Raw genomic sequence first — 20,090 nt, 5'->3', positions numbered from 1 at the left:
ATTAATTGTTCTTGTTACTTAATACTTACTTATTCGTAATAGGGATTGTCTAATAGTAGGGACTCTTAATAGTAGGGACTGTCAGGTATTATGGACGCAATTATTTTTCAATTGACAGTAATAGGGACTTGTACTTCTTTATACATTTTCAATTAATTAATTATATTAATACATTATATTTAACGTATATAAAACTTTTCTTGTATAAAAGCGATATATTAAGCAATATTATGCTTCAAACTGTAACGATTTGTACGTTAAACATCTCCTAAACTAATTAAATAGAATTACACGATTAGCTTAACGTAGCAGTAATTGGAACATCTAGCCTATTTGTTTCAACATATACCCTCTTCTAAAGAAGAAGAGATGCATTGATAGCGCATTTAAAAGTATAGGGTACCATATAAAAAATAGATGCAGTAACATTGTCCAGATGTGCTAATGCATAAAATTAATACAGAGCATGCTTTATTTTAAAATTCTAAATTATTTACACCAGAGTTTAGATATAATAAAAACACATTTGAAGATAAGGACATATTTTTTAGTTTTTCCTATGATGCAAGTGGGTTAAAAATAGAACTTATTTTTATTTCGTGGGACACCCTGTATATGTATCTAAATCAATGAAGTAGAATTTACTAAGCGTCTGATAATAAACTCAGTCGTTAAAAAAATGCTGCTAGGTGCAAGAAGTTACCTAGGTACATACGACCAAGCTAGAACCTATACAAGATTTATGGTTCAATAGCAAAACTACTTTTATTGATTTGAAGAACTTTTACGATTACAGAAGTTGTTCATGTGGAATAACTGCTCTCAATTACTAAATGGCGGAGAAGAAAGTGCTAGGAATAAACATAAAATTTAACTTTCGAAATTAACGCACTGTTTTTCGTTAGGATTAAAAACAAACCGTTGGTAGCACTTAATTAAAGACTGTACATAATATTAAATAATCAAATTAAAGAAAGATCTGTACTCATATCTTCGTATTTGATGCTATAAAACAGTTTCTTTTATTCGAATTGTTCTAAGTGTTTATAGCATCGTGTTGTGAAAAATTTCAAACGAAAAACAACCATAAATAAAAATTTTATTCGATTCCATCAATAAATAAGAAAAATATTTTCGTTCTGGTTCCATTTTTTGTCGGTTTTTGTCTAATGCCCGATTACAGCCTTAACAGAATTTTATATATCGATTGTCTTCTTAATGTATTAGATAGAAAAAGGATTGTTCAGTCTATAATTGGCCTTTAAATAAACCGACAAAATTATTGGTCGTGTGCACCTGTACTAATGTTTTACATATCTATGACAAGTCAGCATTTCTACGCATTTAAAATTATTCTGTAACGAGTTAAGTATGTATCAACATTTGGGAAATTTCAATTCCTATCGTCCTAAGTTCTAATCATCATGTATCGTAAAAGAAACATACGAATAGAATATAAAATACTTATGCAATTAGCAAGAAAATTCATTGTAATGTTAGTGGTTATACATAGTAAATAGTAAGATAGTATTTCTGATATTTACATTGCTAAAACCAGGAATTGAATGAAAGTGTTGACTTTTATAAATAAAAGTTATTTATGAATTTTAAACTTTGAAATAATTTCTTGTCTATTTTAAGTTAACTTTGTACATTAACGCTTTAACTTTGTTGTACACGTTCAGCTATGAGTGTTTTAAGGTAAAATGTAAAAGTTGAAATTATTTAAAATATTTACATTTTCTATGTTTTCAAATATTAGATGATATTTGATATGATAGAAGAATCTATTTAGTTTTCGGTTTAATAGAAACTGATAGTAGTGAAGGAAATAATCTATGATATGAAAAGTAATCTTCAGACAGTAATCACATTTGTCGAAGCTATATGCAAAATCAAACAAAATTAATCAATATACAAATATGTATGAAGCACATACATAGATATATGAAGTTTATATATGGTAGAACGTTTATTCACCAACGTAATTAGGAAATGCTACGCTGTCAAGAGTCTAGCTGATTTACTTCATAAAATAAAAAGTAAAAGAATCTGTAAAAATTGGAAATACTACATTTATACAAAAATGCAATATAAATATACAGTATAAAAATATTTATTTCTTAAAACTGATAAGAAACAATTTAACTAAATTTGAAAATAATTTATGAATTGACTAAATTAAAAGTAACGAGAAATAGCGATTATCGGTTTTCGTTTAGAAAAACTTATAGAACATGGAAGATAAAGTCAAGGGATAAAATAAAATTTTAGACCTAGTAAAATTATGTAATAAATAACTACAAAATTTCTAAATAATTGTAAATCATCTGCGTGATATAATACATAACGTGACACGCAATCTTTCTTTGCGTCAAAAAACTGGAATTTAAGAAGATTTGGAAATAAGCTTTTTAATTATCGTGAAACGTTTCATGGCTGCTAGTCCCACTGCTCCGCGTTATTCTTGAACTCTTCGATCGATAAGGTATTTACTCGCATATCGTTTAAGTAAAATAAAAATTTCAACGCATGCGTCGTTCTTTACATTGATCTCTCACAATCAGCATTACGTGGGAATAACGATTTTATTTTCGTTAATTGGTACAAACGTATGGGTTTCATCATTGTAAGTTAAAAAAAAGGTCAGTATTGAATTGTTCGAATAAAAAGTTTAAAATTATGTAGTTTGAATGTTTGAGAGGTTCGGGATATTCGAAACTTCTGTATTTTTTTAAGTTGAAGCACTGCAGCTAATTGAACTAAAATTCGAATTATGTAAATTTCAAGCTCTCTATATTTTTTAAATCTCTCACGCTACTAGTCCAATTTATTTAAACTGTTTGAATTGATATTTCAGTTTATTTGATGTAGTTAAAACGTTTTCAAAAATTTTAGTTGAAGTGGGTGCAATAGAATTCTAGTAGTCCAAGATGTTTGATAGAATTAGTCGAAATTATTTTGCTGCGAGTACTTCTATATTTGGTTTACAATACATTTACTTCGGCGCTATAATTCAGTAAATACTTATTATACGTTTCAATATCTGAGAGTTCCACAACTTGTATCTACAGTAAACTTTGAAAACTTAAGAAGCAAAAGCATACAATTGTTAAAGGAATTAATATAGAATACCTACAGAGACTTGTTGTCTGAGAACTTTTAGGCTTGGAAAAATATTCATAACTAAAGTTCTGTTCATGCTAATCTGAAAGCTTTGAGAGTGTTTCAATTAGTTCTGTTGTTGATTTATAAGCACACTATGCGTTCATTAAACAAGAAAATTAAAATTATTTGACATGTTAGAATTTTCGTGTTAAAATGGCTTGAAGGGAACTAATCTGTTCGAAAATGTAACTTGATATCTCAGAGATTAAATATCACTTCGTTTGTTCTCTATATTTTATGTAATACATCATTTTATCATGATAAGAATTTTATCAAAACAGAACTTTGTACATCTTTGGATTCATTTCGTTATTTTTTCAAATGTCTCGACGCACCAACTCTAACAGTTAGAATAAGTTTCTTTCAATTTATTTTCTCTGTTTAAACATTTTGTTGACTTCCAGTAATTTTTTTCAAATTTTCAACTTTATATCGTCAATCTTTTATCGTTCATTATTATCATTTATTGACAAGACGATATGACATTATATACAGAAACTTGTATAAAATCAATGAAGTATGTGTTTATATTCTTTCATGATTTATGTTGGTGTTTCCTGACGTTCTTGAGATAAGGTGCATTAAAAAATACATTGCTCTTCAAGTATTATGAAAAAGGGAATTAGGTTTCGTTATTTTCAGCACATAGAACTTTTTCTTGCCCGATGGATCTAACTTCGATCAACGTGAGAGGAACTCAAGTGTCCAGATAATTCGAATGAAAATGGTATGGTTGTCTGCTAAATTTGGATAATGGTTCGATTTTTCATTCGAGTTCGATCGTAGTTTGCATTCGACTGAATTATCTTAGAGTACTTCACCCCTTTTTTCTTCAATCATTCATATAGCTCACTTATTTTAAAACGAAGTTATTTGTTCAAATTTACATTTTTAACCATTATTCGTGTAATTCTTACTTTTTGTGTATCTTTACATATCCAAAATATAAGTAAACAATTGCAGTTTTAAAAGTCAAAACTACATAAGATGGATTCTTAAATCCCTTGAAATATTCAAATAACCTACAGAAACTCGTGGTTTCTCAGCTTGTCGAAACAGTAAATAGATCTTTATTTGTTCAACACTTTTGTCGTATTAAAATACATATACCGTAAGAATAAAATATTTAATCTACAATTCCATGTATTACAACAGGTACAATATTCTACTTTAATCCAACGCGAACGAGTAAATTCACTACTGTTTCAATAACATTAACAAACACCTAATTTGGTACAGCAATGACGGACTGAATTTGTCGTAACAAAATGATTTCGGTTACCTCCACGAATTTCCTGTGCTTTCGAAACCTCGTGGAGACAAGGAAGAGAATGAGCGTAAAGTAAACCCTGCTCGATGGTACATTATTTCAAGTTTTGGAATCAGTCTCCGGTTTAACGTCACCGGTTGTCAGTTACACAACGTTTGCTAAGGCTAAGCCCTTGAGACTCATTACGAATACGACCGGTCCCGTGGCCGCCGATGGATAAACTCGCCTCAAGATTTCGGATCTAGAAATCTCAGGAGCTGGGGGAAACATGTCGTAACTATGCCTTAATGCCGAGCGAAGGTTCGAACTTGACTGAAATTTTAAGCAGGTTGGACCGGATTGGTATCGTCCAGTTCCGTGCCGTAGGAATTCAACGTACGTTAAGTTTATGAAATAAATTGCACACGTTCTATTACAATACTTTATCTACCTGGCAAATCGACTACCAAGGGTGTAACAAGGATTTACGTATCTGTAGACTATGGATGTTTGTGGCAAATTTCTATTTTTAGAAATACAGTTAAAGAAGTACAATCTAATTAGAGATTTGATCCACCCTCAAAAGATAATAAAGTGTATTTAACTTCCCATATTTTGTAGAATTTTGTACATCGTATAGATTCCATATGTTTCTGCATATCAAAATTTGTCGTAAATATACAAAAATCCGCAGCCTACTTATTATCAGTTTTCAATGAAATTATTTCAAAAGTGATACAACTCGTTGTCAGATAATTTTTTAAAATAACTTCTATGCGTATTTATATCAGTTTACGAGTGGACACAAATTATTTGCCGAAAAAATAATCTTAACAGAAAGAATATAATTATTTAACAATTATTTTGCTTAAATCAGTTTTCTGAAGAATACTCGTTATTTGCAGTAATGCTATATTTACAATAGGCAACTTTTGATCGAATAAATGTCATTTCTAAATTGTCATTTCAGGTTGGTTGAAATTGGGTTTCAATGGCCAACTTTGATCAACTTAGTTGACTTACCAAAAGTTGTCTAACGTAAACGTAGCTTAAGTGATCTTCTCGGTATTTAACTAATTTGTAATTTATATTTTACAAATTCTTTGAATGGATTCTACAATTTTGAAACTAAATTAGTAAAATTTTTTGTAACGAATAGAAATTTATTTACCAAACTGCTGCTCATATTGCGTTTTTTGAGTTGTGTCAGTTTTAGGATACATGTACAAGATGTTTAATTTTGCCTCAATGTGAAAATATAGGTAATCGATCATTAAATATCTTGCTCGAACACAATTGAATTGCTAAATAAGGTAAAAGCCCCAGTTACTGTCACTTTAAGGATTGACTAACATTATTGCATAGTTTCCTCTTATTTATCGACCAAAGGCATACCTAATATTCGTGTCCCATGAGAAGTCTCCTGAAACGCACTAGGAGCCATGTATTCTAGGACTTCAACCTGTTTGTTCGAAACAAAAAATTTGGTGATTCTCAAAACTTGTTTTATTTAACAATTGATTCATTTGAAAACAGTTCTCTAAACAGTTATATTCTGTTATATTAATACTTTAAACATTACAATTATAGGTTTTTCTTTCGTATCTTACTTTCTCTTTCAGTATTAAAGAAGTACTTTTGAAAAATTCATGGAAAAAATGAGTAAGTTTTTCTCTAAGAAAAATTAGTCTTAGGTGTATGCTAATTTTTTGATGTAGGATTTTGCGAAGTCTATTTGTTATTTGAACTAAAATAGCTTAGAGTGATAGTAATTGGGCCTTTTACCCTAGTAACATACTCTGTGCTTGACACTACGTGTTCTTTCAATTTATTGATTAATTAAATTAAATGCGTCTTGTTCGATTACAGCCTTCTATTTGACCGATATTAGATCATAAGAGAAATGGTTCAATTGACAAGTCTGGCTCGTTTCGCTGAATATCTTTCCTCCTACTACGAGTCTTCCAAAGTCATTTCATTGGACAATTCCTGGGCTTTCACTTTGCCACGCTAACATGAAAATCCCCGTAGCTACGCGCGACGTGGTGAAAAGCGATTTATGCATTCGTCCCATTAAAAACAATAAAAGCTCACAAGAAAAGGCCCGTGGTGACCCGTCGTTTTTGGATCTTAAGGAACAAACGGCGTGGCTGTAAATCCCGAGGTTCGATTCTGTTATTTATAACAGAGTGAATAATGCCTCTATCGATGGGGCTGCGATTTTTAAGCTCGGCCGTGAGTTACGATTATTGAACTTCGACGCCATCGACTTGTTCGATTAGGACTGTCTTGTTTCGCATTATAATATTTTTCTTCTTAATCTTCGAAACGTTTTTTTGTACATCGAAACCTTGATAGTTACAGCATTTGTCATTGTGCTGTTTAAGTTAAATAAATATAATTTATTACGTTTGAAACGCTGATAAGATACGAAACATCGGTCGTAAAATCAGTCAGACGAAACATGTTCTGGCAGTTTTTGTTGCGCAGAATTTTGAAAGAATATTGTTACATTAACTGTTACTTGTTAAATAGCAAGAATATGTATTTTTATTGCACGGAACCCTAAAATGGTGTACTGTGTACGGTACTGGATCCTACTTCAATCGATGCCGCCATTTAATTGGTAAATTTATGATCTCACTGTTCGTTATACCTCTCCCATTCATTGCATGACTTCACTAAATTTATCATTATTTTCGTTGCCTAATAACCATTTCCCTTTCCAATTATTAATTATGATGTTTTTCTCTGCTTTTACGTTAGGACGGCAGAGACCAATTGCATCGAACTAATTAATCTACATTAATGAATTAATTAGTTTCAGTGAAAATTCTCGAAACTTTACAATATTTATAGTAAGGATTATTGACTTGACATTTTATTTCCATTTTGTTACAGTATTGAATATTGTATTAAATTAAAGTAAAATCATTGCTATTACTATTATTGTTAACCGAAATTAAGATCCAGAATTAAAAGTTCTATATTTCATTATTCAAAGTTCAGCATAAACTGTACACACACCTATTGAGATTCTATTGTTTACAATTGTTTTACAAAGACCAACATTAATATATAAAAATATCACTACACCTTTGGCTAAATGGTTACCTTTTTTTCATAATCTTTTAAACATGTTTAGGTAGTGGTAATTACGAACAAGGGCATGAACTCATAAAAATGATCTTTATGTAAAAATTGATCAGTTTGATTGATTAGCTTTCTAAAGTGAATTTACTATAAATGAAGAATAGTTATTTAATTCAGCGTTGTTGAATGTGTATCTACAATGTTTAGAAATCAACATTTTGTGAGATATTTAATGAAAGATAATTTAATTAAAAGTGATTTTTCTATTACTACAAGAAGCTAAGTGTTAATTTATCGTTTTATACATCAAAATTCTGTAAAATCAGAAGTCGTGTGATATCTCTGATAAAATTGTACACTATGTTCTCTCCTCTTTTTAAGACTGAAACAGTAATAATGTAGATTCAGAATGGGGTCGTAGCTTAGCAGTTACTCAATAGCTGATTAGATAGCAGCAATAAATACACAAGATTATATAGAAAATAAGAAACTTACGAGAAAGTAGGCATAGATAGAAATAATAGTTGTAAGGAAGAAAAGAAGCAAAGGAGTAGGAGAAGAAAATGATACGTAAAAGTGAGAGAAAAATAGAGAAAGTACCTATGGAAATAGAGAATGAGCTTATTAACAAGGACCAGTTAGAAGGTAACTAATTTATTGGTAGTTCATACTTGTATTATCACAGCAAACAAAATTCGTTTGCTTTGAACATTTCGAAGATATAGTGGAGATACCAATGAGTTTATAACAGAATGATACTAAACAGAGTTGTGTACTCTAAATTAGGGTTTTATGCCCTAGGGTAATTAATAGGACAATTTGTAACAGGCACATCAATATTCATAGCACATACCTAGTTTTGATATAGTTTTTTTAAAATAAGAATGTTTAGATCGAGGTACCACTCTTGCTAGATTCTAATACAGAGTTAATATGTACAAACAAATATGTGTTTTATGTTTCCGTATTTAAGACGCTATTCATTATTTTAGCGTGCAAATTGCCTTCCGTACTTTCTCAATCTGTGAAACATACAGATCATTTATTGGTTTATCTCTTGATGTAAACACTGCTTCCCGAAAGATCTATTATGACGAAGATACGGTAGTTACACCACTGAAGCCTTCCGAAACTTAAAGAATCATTCATAACAAAAACAGTCTTTTCAAATTTTATGAGTTTTCTAATGAGAACACATTTTAGCGGTCAGAAACAAAATTCACAACATAGTGGCACCTTTCCTATCAAAAACCCAATATATGTACTCTGTTGAATATTTTATTAAAAAGAGCATTAATCAATTGAATAAGAATTGAAGATACTATAGTATTTTGTTTGCTTTTCTAGGAAAAGACAAAACTTGACGAGGGTCGTTTTTGTTATGAGTTCTTCAGTTCTCCTAAATACTGACGCAAGATGTCATTGAAACGTTACAAGTTGGTTTTCGCGCAACTTCAACCGCGACTTTTTCGTTATAATTCACTGGGACGGATTTATATTTCTTGGAAAATGAAATGCAGCCCGAAATAAAACGATAGACTTCTCTATGTCGTTTTTGTTCAGTTAGATAGTCGGTTAAATAAATCAACAAAATTAAAAAATAAATGTCATCGGGAACGCGTAAAAAAGAGGAGCAAAAATAAAAGAACATCTGAAAAAGACGAGAAACAGTTGAACAAAACTGGTCTCTTGAAGACTTCAAATAAAATTTCTTGTGGAATTTATTTCTGGAAAGAAGTGCATAATAGTGATGGAAAAAGTTTAATTTAATTTTAAAAAATCGTCTTTAAATTTTTATATATTAGATATTAAAACTAAAACGGAATGTAATTAATTTATAAAAAGAAATACTTTGAATTCTGAAGAATATTACGGAGTTTGTTGTTTGTTACGAATATTACGTATAATAGTATTTATAAATTTACAAAGGAAAAAAATCAACTGAGTCATAGTCTTTTAAATTTAATCCAACTCGTGTTAAAATTGGCGCCAAAATAACAGTATAGAAAAATTCGTCACAGCATAACTATTCCATTTTATGGAACTCTACATTCAATATACATATAATAAAAATGATAAATCCTTCAGTTGAAATGTAATTTAATCGTAACATTGTTTACCGTTAACAAATTTCGCTCATTGATATATTCAAGTAACTCATCTCTCAGAATGAAATCTTGTTCAAAAGAAGACATTCTTTTTTATTCGCCGACACTTTACTTGAACGACTTAACGAAGCGTTTTTCTCGGTCCGTATGTAAATGACCGACTCTTCTCGACATTATTTACGACACGCACGAAGACTTCGTTTCCATCCTGTCCCTCTGTTTTCTGTGCCTATCCACTGCGATACGCCGACATGGATGTCGTGCGCATAAATTCTTGTCAGACATTGGGGAACACGCGAGTGCGAGAGGAACAGCTGAGCGTAGAGATTTCATGAACTGCGAAAATTTAACTATCGAATCATACAAGATCATGGTCCTTTGATTGGTTCTTTGCTCTGTTCTCCGGAGCGATAACCTTTACTTACCAAAAGTTATTTCTATATTACTGCCAACCGTGAGCTGCTTTCCATCGACATATCGCTCGAGTATTTACACATTATCTCATACAAAAGTATTTGTACTGATATTCATTTCGTTTTCTAATTAGAGTTTTAGTGGTCATTATAATTGCGTAGATTGCTATGTCAATCATTGCGGTATCAATATCTTACTTAAGAAAGTTTCTGAAGTGATTAAAAAAATTTGTTTATGTAAATATATATGTATATACTTTCATGTTCATATAAATTTTTATATGCATATAAAATATATGTAAGTCTTAAGTGATTCTTTTTCACAAACGCATTGGATTATATGTAATAAATAAAAATAAATATTCTTTTTAGTTTTAAAATCACCGGGAAATAGAAAACTTGCTTGTCTGCTAATTTGATAATCCACTACTTCATTATTTCATAATAATTGAATTCGGGACAAATCAGTGTCCTAAACTTTCTGTTAAAAATTTCAGAACTATTTCGAAAAATTTGAAATGTTTAGTTGCTTTAGCTTTAACACAGAAGTATTGCTCGTTAACTAATAATTATAAGCTTGGAAAGGACGAATTATGTAGGCTGCGGATGCGTTTTCTAATGAATATGTCCGAACTGTTTAGATTTATCGTACTAGCGAGAACAAATTCGTACATATTTCTCAGATCAGTTCGTCAGAAAATGAATCCATTGTAACCGCAGTCTTATATTAATCGTTATAGGTTATGTTTCTTTTCTTTTAGAACGCAAGATATTTTTTAGCTGATAACTAGATGAACGGTGTAAATACAGTTAAACTAATAATTAAATTAACAGTGTTCACTATTATTGTTCTGTTTTCTTCAAATCTGCTATTTTAATATTAGTGCACCTATAATAGAATTTTCAGTTGCAGAGAAGTAAGTAGTCTAGATATTAGTAGCATATGAATTATCAAGTAAACTTGATGAATACTCTTTGAGCCTCTGATTTAGAAATTACTGTTTAATCGATTCTATGATTTATCTGTACGGATCCTTTAAAAATAAACAAAATTAATTTACAACTGATTCAGAATAATTGAAAACAGTACAAGTGCTTGCTCGAAACATTACGTTTATATGTCTCTGTTTGCAATTAGTCTTTGTTCCTAAAATAAACGTAGATAAACATACAGCATAGAGGTCGATATAGACCGTCGTGTATTCAAACTGTATAATTGTATACACGTTTATAACAAACGTCATATTATTCTTGTTACTCCATATCGTTTTCCTCCACTTCTATATTCCGTTACACACATATAAATACGAATAAATAACCAATAACATGACATATAATTACCACGTATCATGTAAAATGCACAAATTTTCAACTTAACATTTTTTAGCATTTTGAACGATATATCGGCTACGTGTAATGCATCGCCGTATGTGATATGACCTAGCTATACGCAAAATTTGAGTCGAATCGATAACCCAAGCATCCCACATTCTCCTCCGTGGAGGGAACAAAGAAAAAACATTCGAAAGAGGAGCGTCGTTATCGCGGGTGCGAGGGGGGTTGCAGAAGTGGTCAAAATAGACATATATCCGATTCGCTGAAAATACGCGAAACGATAATTGGTCCGAGCTCAACGTCTAATTGCAAGCGACGGTGTCTGTGCTCGCTCGTAGAGCCTGTGTAGAAAGAGGAGGAGAGAAACGGGCGTAGAAGGGGCTCGGACTTCCCGTCTGTTCTCCGCGCGTTAGTTTTGCGGTTCACAAACGAGCACATGTCGATTCTTCGCCGCCAGGGTCGCCGATACTCGCTCGTCCCGTCTTCTCCTTCGCTCGACGCGCACCGCGGCTTGCGTTTTGGGCAAGGCGAGCAAAATACAAGCACGCTCGCCGAGAACGGTCCCGCGTTTTCGCGTGCCCGAGCCTCCTGCTGCCCTCGCTTCGCGAGAAATTCCGCAGGGAGCACACACGAGGTATCGTTAAAAAAGAATTTCTCGCAAGAGTTTGTCACGTGACCTTGAATGACGTCACCGAGGCCAATAGGAAACCTTCCAAACGGCGGCATTATAACCCGAGCTACCGGAGCAAGAGTTCGTGTGACGTCACCTGCGCAGTAGAGCCGCGCGCATCCTGTCCAACGACGTGACCGAGAGGTAGAATCAATTGTGAATTTACAATGAAATCTTTCTCTTCTCTCAAGCCTTTTGCCACGGTTTCCACGGGCCCTCTGTCGAAGGCGCTTCGTCTAACGATCGATCTGCGTGGGCTCGATTTTATAATCTCGAACATCTTGTATTCTTCTTCCTATCGTATTTCTTAGCTTGCTCTCAGGTTTGGGGAAACGAGATGCTCGTCATCGGAGAAATATCGATGGTTCCGAGAGTAACTGAAAGAAGAATTTATCGCGTGCGACGTGCGCGACGGGACGGGCGAAATATATACAGTTTAAAGACTTCTGACTACAGAGACTAGCGGCAACGTCGCAGACCGTTTGTCGGACTCAGCCGCCGAGTCACCGACTTTTCGAGGCCACGACACGGGCAGCGTGTGCCCCGTGTGCCTTCGATTCAATTCGATTACGAGCGCAATCTATCGGCGCCGGGAAATATGAGCTCAAGGACGAGCTTTCCCCGCGCGGAGATCGCGCGATCTCGGTCGGTAACGCAGAGATTTACTTTCCCTCCCCTTCGTGTCCTACTTACTCGACACGCGCGTGCGCGCGCTCGGCTAACCTTGCGATTCTGAATGGCCAGCGTGCCGGGAAGTTTACATTTTTTCTTTTTAACAGCCACGTCATGTATCTTTACCTGTTATTGCGTAATTTATTGCTGAAAAATATTTCGCAATTTCCAGCACATTTTTGTGCTTCGTTTTTTTTTTTCAATTCGCAGCAAATATTGGTAGTAAAGGATTGTAATAACTGCGATCGTTTGTCAGGGAAAGCGTGGAACTGGTTTTGAGTTCTTTATTGGCGCTTCTCGGAGCACTGGAACGGTTTATTTTTGGTGCTTCTTTTTCTATTGCTTTCTCGTCACTTCTTACATCGACTTACGTATTTGCGATATGTTTTGCTGAGGAATTTCTCAATTACCTTCCCTTTCTTCGGGGAATTGTTTCTCTTCAGCAATCGTTTAGGTAGTTTTTATTCTAATTGAAGTGAAAGGAATTTTTGTTAGAGGTCATAAAACTTGTTTGGAAATAATATTAATTTTTGTTTCAAATAGATACAGTTTTTGAGTTTTGATGATATATTATTACTACTTTACTATTGTCTTTTATTATTATTCTTTAATATTCGTGTTGTATATTATAAATAGCTGGTTACATTGTTACAATTTTTATGTATAACATTAGTATTTAATATTGATTTTGCTTGTTATTTATGAAGCGATTATGTATTTATATTTTATTTCTAATAATATGCATATGGTTATTTCTAAAAGTACTGGAGATAAGAGAAGTTATCTAATTTGAGTAAGAAATGTAAGATGAATTATCAACTTTTTGTAGTATTAGTGTGTATCTGAGGAAATTATAAATTAGCACGCATCTTATTGCTTATTTTACGACATGTACAATTACACAATATTTTATGCAATCAATTTAAATAGATGATAAATATGAAGTTTAATAATCTTTTGAAATGAAACAATTGAATTAAAGTATACAAAACTATTGATCAAGGCTCTTTGGTTGATAGCTCAGAAATAAATAAAATGGGTCTAATAAACATCATTCTGAAAATTAACAGCTTTTCATATTTTCATTAGATAAATACTCCATTAGATATAATACTAATTTAACGCATTTTATGCATTTAAAAAAATACTTTATTTTAGAAAAAAATGACGATGCTAAAATATGTATATACAGGTAATTTTTATATTACTGTGCGTAATATAAAAACTTTTAAAAACCTGTAACGAATATTCAAGTATGAAGCGTGTCGAGGCGTTCGGTTTGACTTTTTACTGTCTGCGTTATTCATTTTTAGATTGTACGACATAAATTTATTTCGAATAAGTTTAACTTTTAGTGTTACCCTTGTAATTACATTAAAACGTTCAATGAGGCGTATCATCAAACTTCCTGTTCCTCCTCTTTTTGTCATACGTCGCGTCGCAATTTACACGTACTTTCATTTTCTCATTTTATATGTTAATTCTGCTGAAATTTTACTGGAACTCATATCTGTTCAGAATTTGGGGAAATTGAAAACATTTTTACAGAATTTTGAGGAAAGAAAAAACAATTAAAGATCCATTTTTATATTTGGAAGATTATAATGACAAACAAAAATATCAACTGATTTACGAGGAAAAATAATTTGAAATTAAATTGGATTTACTTATTTATTGTTCCAATAAATTTTTATCGGAATAAATTTTTATTGGAACAATAAATAAGTAAATAACTTATTTATTATAAGTAAATAACTTATTTATTGTTTGTAAATTGCCTTGAAGATTCTACGTACTCGTGCTCCATTATTGTGATAAATAGGCAGATGAGTAATTGTTTGGAACTTCTGATAGACCAGGACAGATACAAGAGTTTGTTGAATTCAATTATCGCATAAGTCGGAGGAATCTGGATTATCAGTTCAAATATTTGTCAGTGTGCAGATAATTGCGCGTTAGAATTAAGAAGTTTGAACGAGAACGGCAAAGAAAATTCTTTATGCAGTTGAAAAACTTTCCATCGATGGTTATTGTTTGTTACGATTAATAACATATTTCATTTATTTCTGTCTGTACATTGATTGTGAAGTTATTCCAATTTAATTTAATACTACAGTAATACAAATTTATGATATGTAAAGCATGTTTTTTTTTACGTTTTTTCCAATTATGTTTTTGTGTTTAGAAAATTATTTATAGGGTTTTAGGCTTGAAAGTTTATGGGTTTTTAGTTAATATCACATAAGTGCGCTTAATTTGAAAATATTTTACAGTTTTATGACTATAATTAACAATATAAGGCAATACGACATAAATCACATATTTCTATTTTTGAGATTTCGCCATTCAAAGTTCTAAACCTTAATTCGGTTTTATGAGTTTGCATTTTACTGCAGTTTCGTTCTTATGATTAAAAATAATTACAATACGTGTGGAGTCATTTTATCAGGAATATCTGAATAATTCATTGGTGATGTTTTTGTGAAGATTTTAAACAAATAATAAATTTCGAATGATATATTTCAAATGTTTGTTTTTTTATGTTTGTAGCATTCTTTTGGGCACACTGTCAAAGTTTGACCATCAGTAATACTTTAGTCAATTGTGAAAAACTTCATTGTGTGCGTTTATTAATGTAAATTTTTTGTTACTAATTATTCTATTATGATTTTATTATTGACATTTTTTCCATACATTTTAAAATTTTTTGTAGTCAGGGTCATGTGGAGATCACAGTGTCATAGATTATTGGATTAGATTTGACCTTAACTATACTCTGTGTCATTTAAAAAGTGACTGGCATAAATAGACAATTCTCCTAGTCATTTTGTAATATTGATGTTAAAATATCTTCTGAATTAATGCATTAGTTCATTGCTTCTGCATTGGTTAACCCATTTGCATCGTACGGAAAAGTAAAAAGTATGTCCTTATCACCAAATGAGTATTTAGTATATCTAAAGTTGAGCGCATATTATGCGCTAATCCTAGAAATCGATGAAGTCTATTCATGCCAATGTAGAATCAATTTGATTAAGCTCAAGTTTCAGGATCTGGCAATCAGAAATAGGAATAAATGAAAATGTTAAAATTCTGAACGTTCAAAAATTCAGAATTGGAAAGCTTGAAAAAATCGGAGATTTGTATTTTAAATATTTGCAAAATATGAAGATTTGGAAATTTGAAAGCTTTGAATATGTGAGAATTTAAAAATTGTGAATTGAGTTTGAAAAATTGCGAGATTTGTGTTTTTAAATAGGTGAAAATTTGAAGATTTGAAAGTTTGAAAATTTGAAAATTTGAAAGCTTGAAAATTTGGAAATTTGCGATATTAAAAATTTTAAGAAATATTACTGGAGTTCCTAAACGCCCACATCTTGAAGTACTAAGAATTTTTGCCTCAAAAAAATATATTATTCCATTTGAAAATGAAAAAAATGAAAAAGGAGGGAAAGTTGGTTTGCATATGTCGGAACGTTTACGCGTTCATCTATAAAAATTATTGTATCCTTGTCAAAAAAGTATCATAAAAAAGAACAAAGGTACATATTTGAGATGCTCAAGTGGGACACCTTGTATCTTCTGAATAAAGAAACTTCTGATTGCCTTCACTTTCTTCTTTTCGATGTAAGTCATTTTAGACACATGTTCTTCACATTGAATATCAACAATGGCTCTATTATCTTATATCTTGCATAACGTTACTTTCGTATTCATCGTGCCATCAATAAAGAGTAATTTTTAATATTAATACAGTGAATGGATAGGAATACGGTTTTGTAAATAATTCATCGCATTAAATGAAATACGTATGCATCGTGGTACGTAGGTCGGAATGCAATATGCAATGGGAGTTGCAACAGATGCAACAAAGCTACCTTGCGTTAGTATTTAATATTACATGAAAAACTTCGTATTCTACATCGCATAGAGTGTCAATTAATTAAGAATTAATTTTTGCAGAAGATACTTCAAGATATTGTATGCCTTTAGATCATTGTTATATTTATGTTAATGCGCACATGAATATATGTAACGAGGAATTTAAATGCAACTTTTTTACTGTAGCCTGAATCAGATTACGTTAATGTAGAGCTAGGCAGACTTTATTTAAAATTGTAATAGGAAATAATGATGGGAAATAATGTTAGACTTCTCTAATTTGTGAATTGACTTCTTTTAAACAATAGGACCTTTTTTATTCAAATCGTCTTTTGGAGACAATTTTCTTGTAATGCTTTAGTTTCCTTATTTTCACGAGTATGTAGAAAAATTAGCTGTGTTACGAAAACTAAAAACCATTAATAACGATTAATGGATATATATTCGTGTTAAATTAAGTGTTTCGTCTTGACTCACAAATTCATCAATAAGATATTGATTGCAATCAACTGGCCGAGTCTTTTAGTTCTCGGTTCTGTAATAATTTAATGTAAAAAATATTTTAACTTCCTTAAACATAGACATAACGAAGATTCCAGGGAAACCTTACAATGTGTACAATATTGCTTCAAATATTTATAATGCATACATATGTACATGTATATCCAATATCAGTTACATCAAACTTTTTTTTGGAATATTACATAATTTGCATGCAAGGCTGGTGAAGGCGTAGTATGAAGTTTGTTATCTAGGGCATAAGATAAGATAATTCGGAAATTTTTTAAATTTTATTTTTCAATCTTTTTAGTTAGGTTATGTTCAAACTACTTAGAAATAAATTCAGAAGATACTGTTTCTTAACTTTAGGAATAATTTTTTCATTAGTGTATGGTAACTGCAGTGAGTAGACCGCAAATATTTATGCAATTTCATATTTTTATTAAAGGAACTAAAATCAAAATTAGGATCTAAGCAGAACTTTGTTTCACTCCATAAATATTATAATGTATATCGTACTTTGAGTATTTTGTATATTTTCACATATTGTGTGCATTCTGCACTTTTTTGAACATTTCAGTTTTTATTGAAGTATTAATTGTAGTTGTACTAAATTCTTTAGAATTTCTAACATTAATAAGTTTTTAAGAGTACTAAATTACTATGGTTCCTTTGCGTTTTTTTAGTTGTACATTCGATGATCGACATAGAAAGTAACAACAATCAATATAATTTTATAAATCGGTGATTTTAAGATAGAGGTTAACGCAGATAGAAAATAAAAGTACTTTTACAATGTTTCATCGCTTTTGAGTTACGAATTTCATCGAATTTACAATCTTTTGTTGTTACAGCTTAAGAGAATTAAGGAACAACAAGGCTCCAATAGTCATGCCGTTCAACAGGAGGAAGTATCTTCATCGAATCCTAATATACTGTCCAACGATCAAGTTGGTCCTATTGTACTTGAGGTGAGAATCAGTTTGTATTTAACGAATTGATTTAAAGTGCAGTTCATTATTATTTTTCAAAAGATTCTCTTCCCACTACTTCCTTATATTAATCATGGAAATCTTTTACATCAATATTAATTTGTGTTTTTGTATGACAGAATTGTTAATTAAATAAAATATTCGTGAAGACATTACATTATATTTTTTACAATTCTTGTTTACAAATTTTCTTTTACCATTAAATTGAAAAATACTTTTGTTTTATTTAATTCGATTAGGTTATCACCTATGCGTATAGCAGAAGATAAAATAGAATAAAATTTACAGCACTTTATCTTTTACGTAAATGTACCATTTTACATGAAATTTGTTCATTCGTGGACGATGTATTTTCTGGTACATTTCTATAAAAATTTTAATACAGTAGGTGTGTTGTAATAGTATCTGATTGTACTTTGAATTTTTGTTCAGACACTAGATGGCTTTCTATTCGTTGTAAATACGGAGGGACGAGTGGTGCACGTGACGGATAATATAACACAATATATAAATTATACGAAGGACGATGTTCTTGACAAGGATATTTATAATATCATTCATCATGGAGACCACAACACCTTCATGCCGAACTTGTTACTAGGTTGGTATTTTGTTCATACAATATCTTTGCCTTTTTTATCTGAAGCAACCATTTGCTTCTTCGCTTTCGCACTTTGTCTTATTTAGATTGAGATTAGAATATCTCTTATTCTCATGTTACTAATTGTAACATCCGAAAAAATTTGTTCGTAAATGTTACGTAAATATAAGCTCATCAATTTTTCATGAAAGACTTATAACAAAAAATTGAATAAAAAGGAACCGCCATATCTATAGAGTTAAAAATAAAATTTTATGGACTGAAAAATGATAGAAGTATCGCAACATGATAAAAAGAGGCTTATTCCTTATTTTTTGTTACTCGTAGTCAGAGAATTCCCTAAAAATATGCCAGTATTATTATATCAGTATTTCCGAGTTATTAATTGTTTAAAAAAACACCTAGAATACTCGTGAAATGTGTCTGATTCGAACTTATTCTAGCTACGGTCCTGTGTCTCTCTTGGGACTTATTCTACTGACTTTTCTGTATCTGATTCAGGGTTTATTGCACCGATTTTCCTATGCCTGACTTGGTAGTTTATTCTACTCTTTTTCTATGTCTGACTCGGAGCTTATTCTACAACCTTTCCTGTGTCTGACTTGAAACTTATTTTACTGACTTTGCTGTGTCTAACTTAATTAGTGCACTCCGGCAGTAGAACAAGTACTAAGTCAGACATATTTCACACGAATGTTAGACGTTCTTGCAACAATTAATATCTCTAAAACGAAGCCCTAAACACAATTTTGTCTATCTTCTCTTTTGTTTTATTTTAGAATCACCTCTTAAAATTTTTGACATTTGTCATCGAACATCCTGTATAAATGAAATACAAACATATCTACAACGATTCCCTCGTATTTCATTTTTATGCTTTTAGGAGTCTATGTTTACACAAAATATTCGTTTTATTTTTATATACATATAGACAAAGTAACAAAGTTTATATTCGAACCAGGGATTCACCTCGTACTTTTCTACTAATGTATTAATGCTTTCGCAGTTAAGTTTTATTTAACAATGAAACTATTTCTTATAAACTTCTGATCAAAACATATTCGACATAAACTTTACAGAGATGTGAAAATATCGATGTTCACTAATAAAAATTTCGTTTTAGTACTGAAAGAAAGTGAATGGACAGGCATGTGCAATTTCCAGTCTGTTTACGTTACTGTACTTACTTACGGGATGACCCACATATTTATGAACGCGTTTCATATGCGTCGCATAGATATGATAATATCGCTTCAGCATCTGTTTACCGGACACTGTTCACGTATGCCTCTCGGTTTATCTCACCACTTTACATATTATGAACTTCGGCAGCTCAGTAATGGAAAGATTTATCAGGTGTAATGGCAGGAGGGAGTCTTAAAATTCTCAAGCGCAGCAGAAATGCG

The 20,090-nt window shown here is 31.4% G+C and overlaps 1 protein-coding gene across 9 annotated transcripts in view; it reads left to right on the top strand.

Annotated features, from left to right (window-relative positions):
* The window catches only part of LOC143176944 (uncharacterized), a 228,003-nt gene that overhangs the window by 175,235 nt on the left and 32,678 nt on the right, over positions 1-20,090 (top strand). For 8 of the 9 annotated variants that reach the window (XM_076386283.1, XM_076378550.1, XM_076392967.1 and 5 more), the window contains 2 exons: positions 17,946-18,062; positions 18,516-18,684. The exons of the other annotated variant lie outside the window; for it this stretch is intronic. In XM_076386283.1, the coding sequence (XP_076242398.1) occupies positions 17,946-18,062; positions 18,516-18,684 (286 nt within the window). The remainder of the gene's footprint in view (positions 1-17,945; positions 18,063-18,515; positions 18,685-20,090) is intronic. 9 annotated transcript variants of the gene reach the window in all.

The sequence above is a fragment of the Calliopsis andreniformis genome, chromosome 1 (genome assembly GCF_051401765.1).
Source record: "Calliopsis andreniformis isolate RMS-2024a chromosome 1, iyCalAndr_principal, whole genome shotgun sequence".
In the NCBI taxonomy this organism is placed as follows: domain Eukaryota; kingdom Metazoa; phylum Arthropoda; class Insecta; order Hymenoptera; family Andrenidae; genus Calliopsis; species Calliopsis andreniformis.
This window is presented reverse-complemented; position numbering and strand designations above follow the sequence as displayed.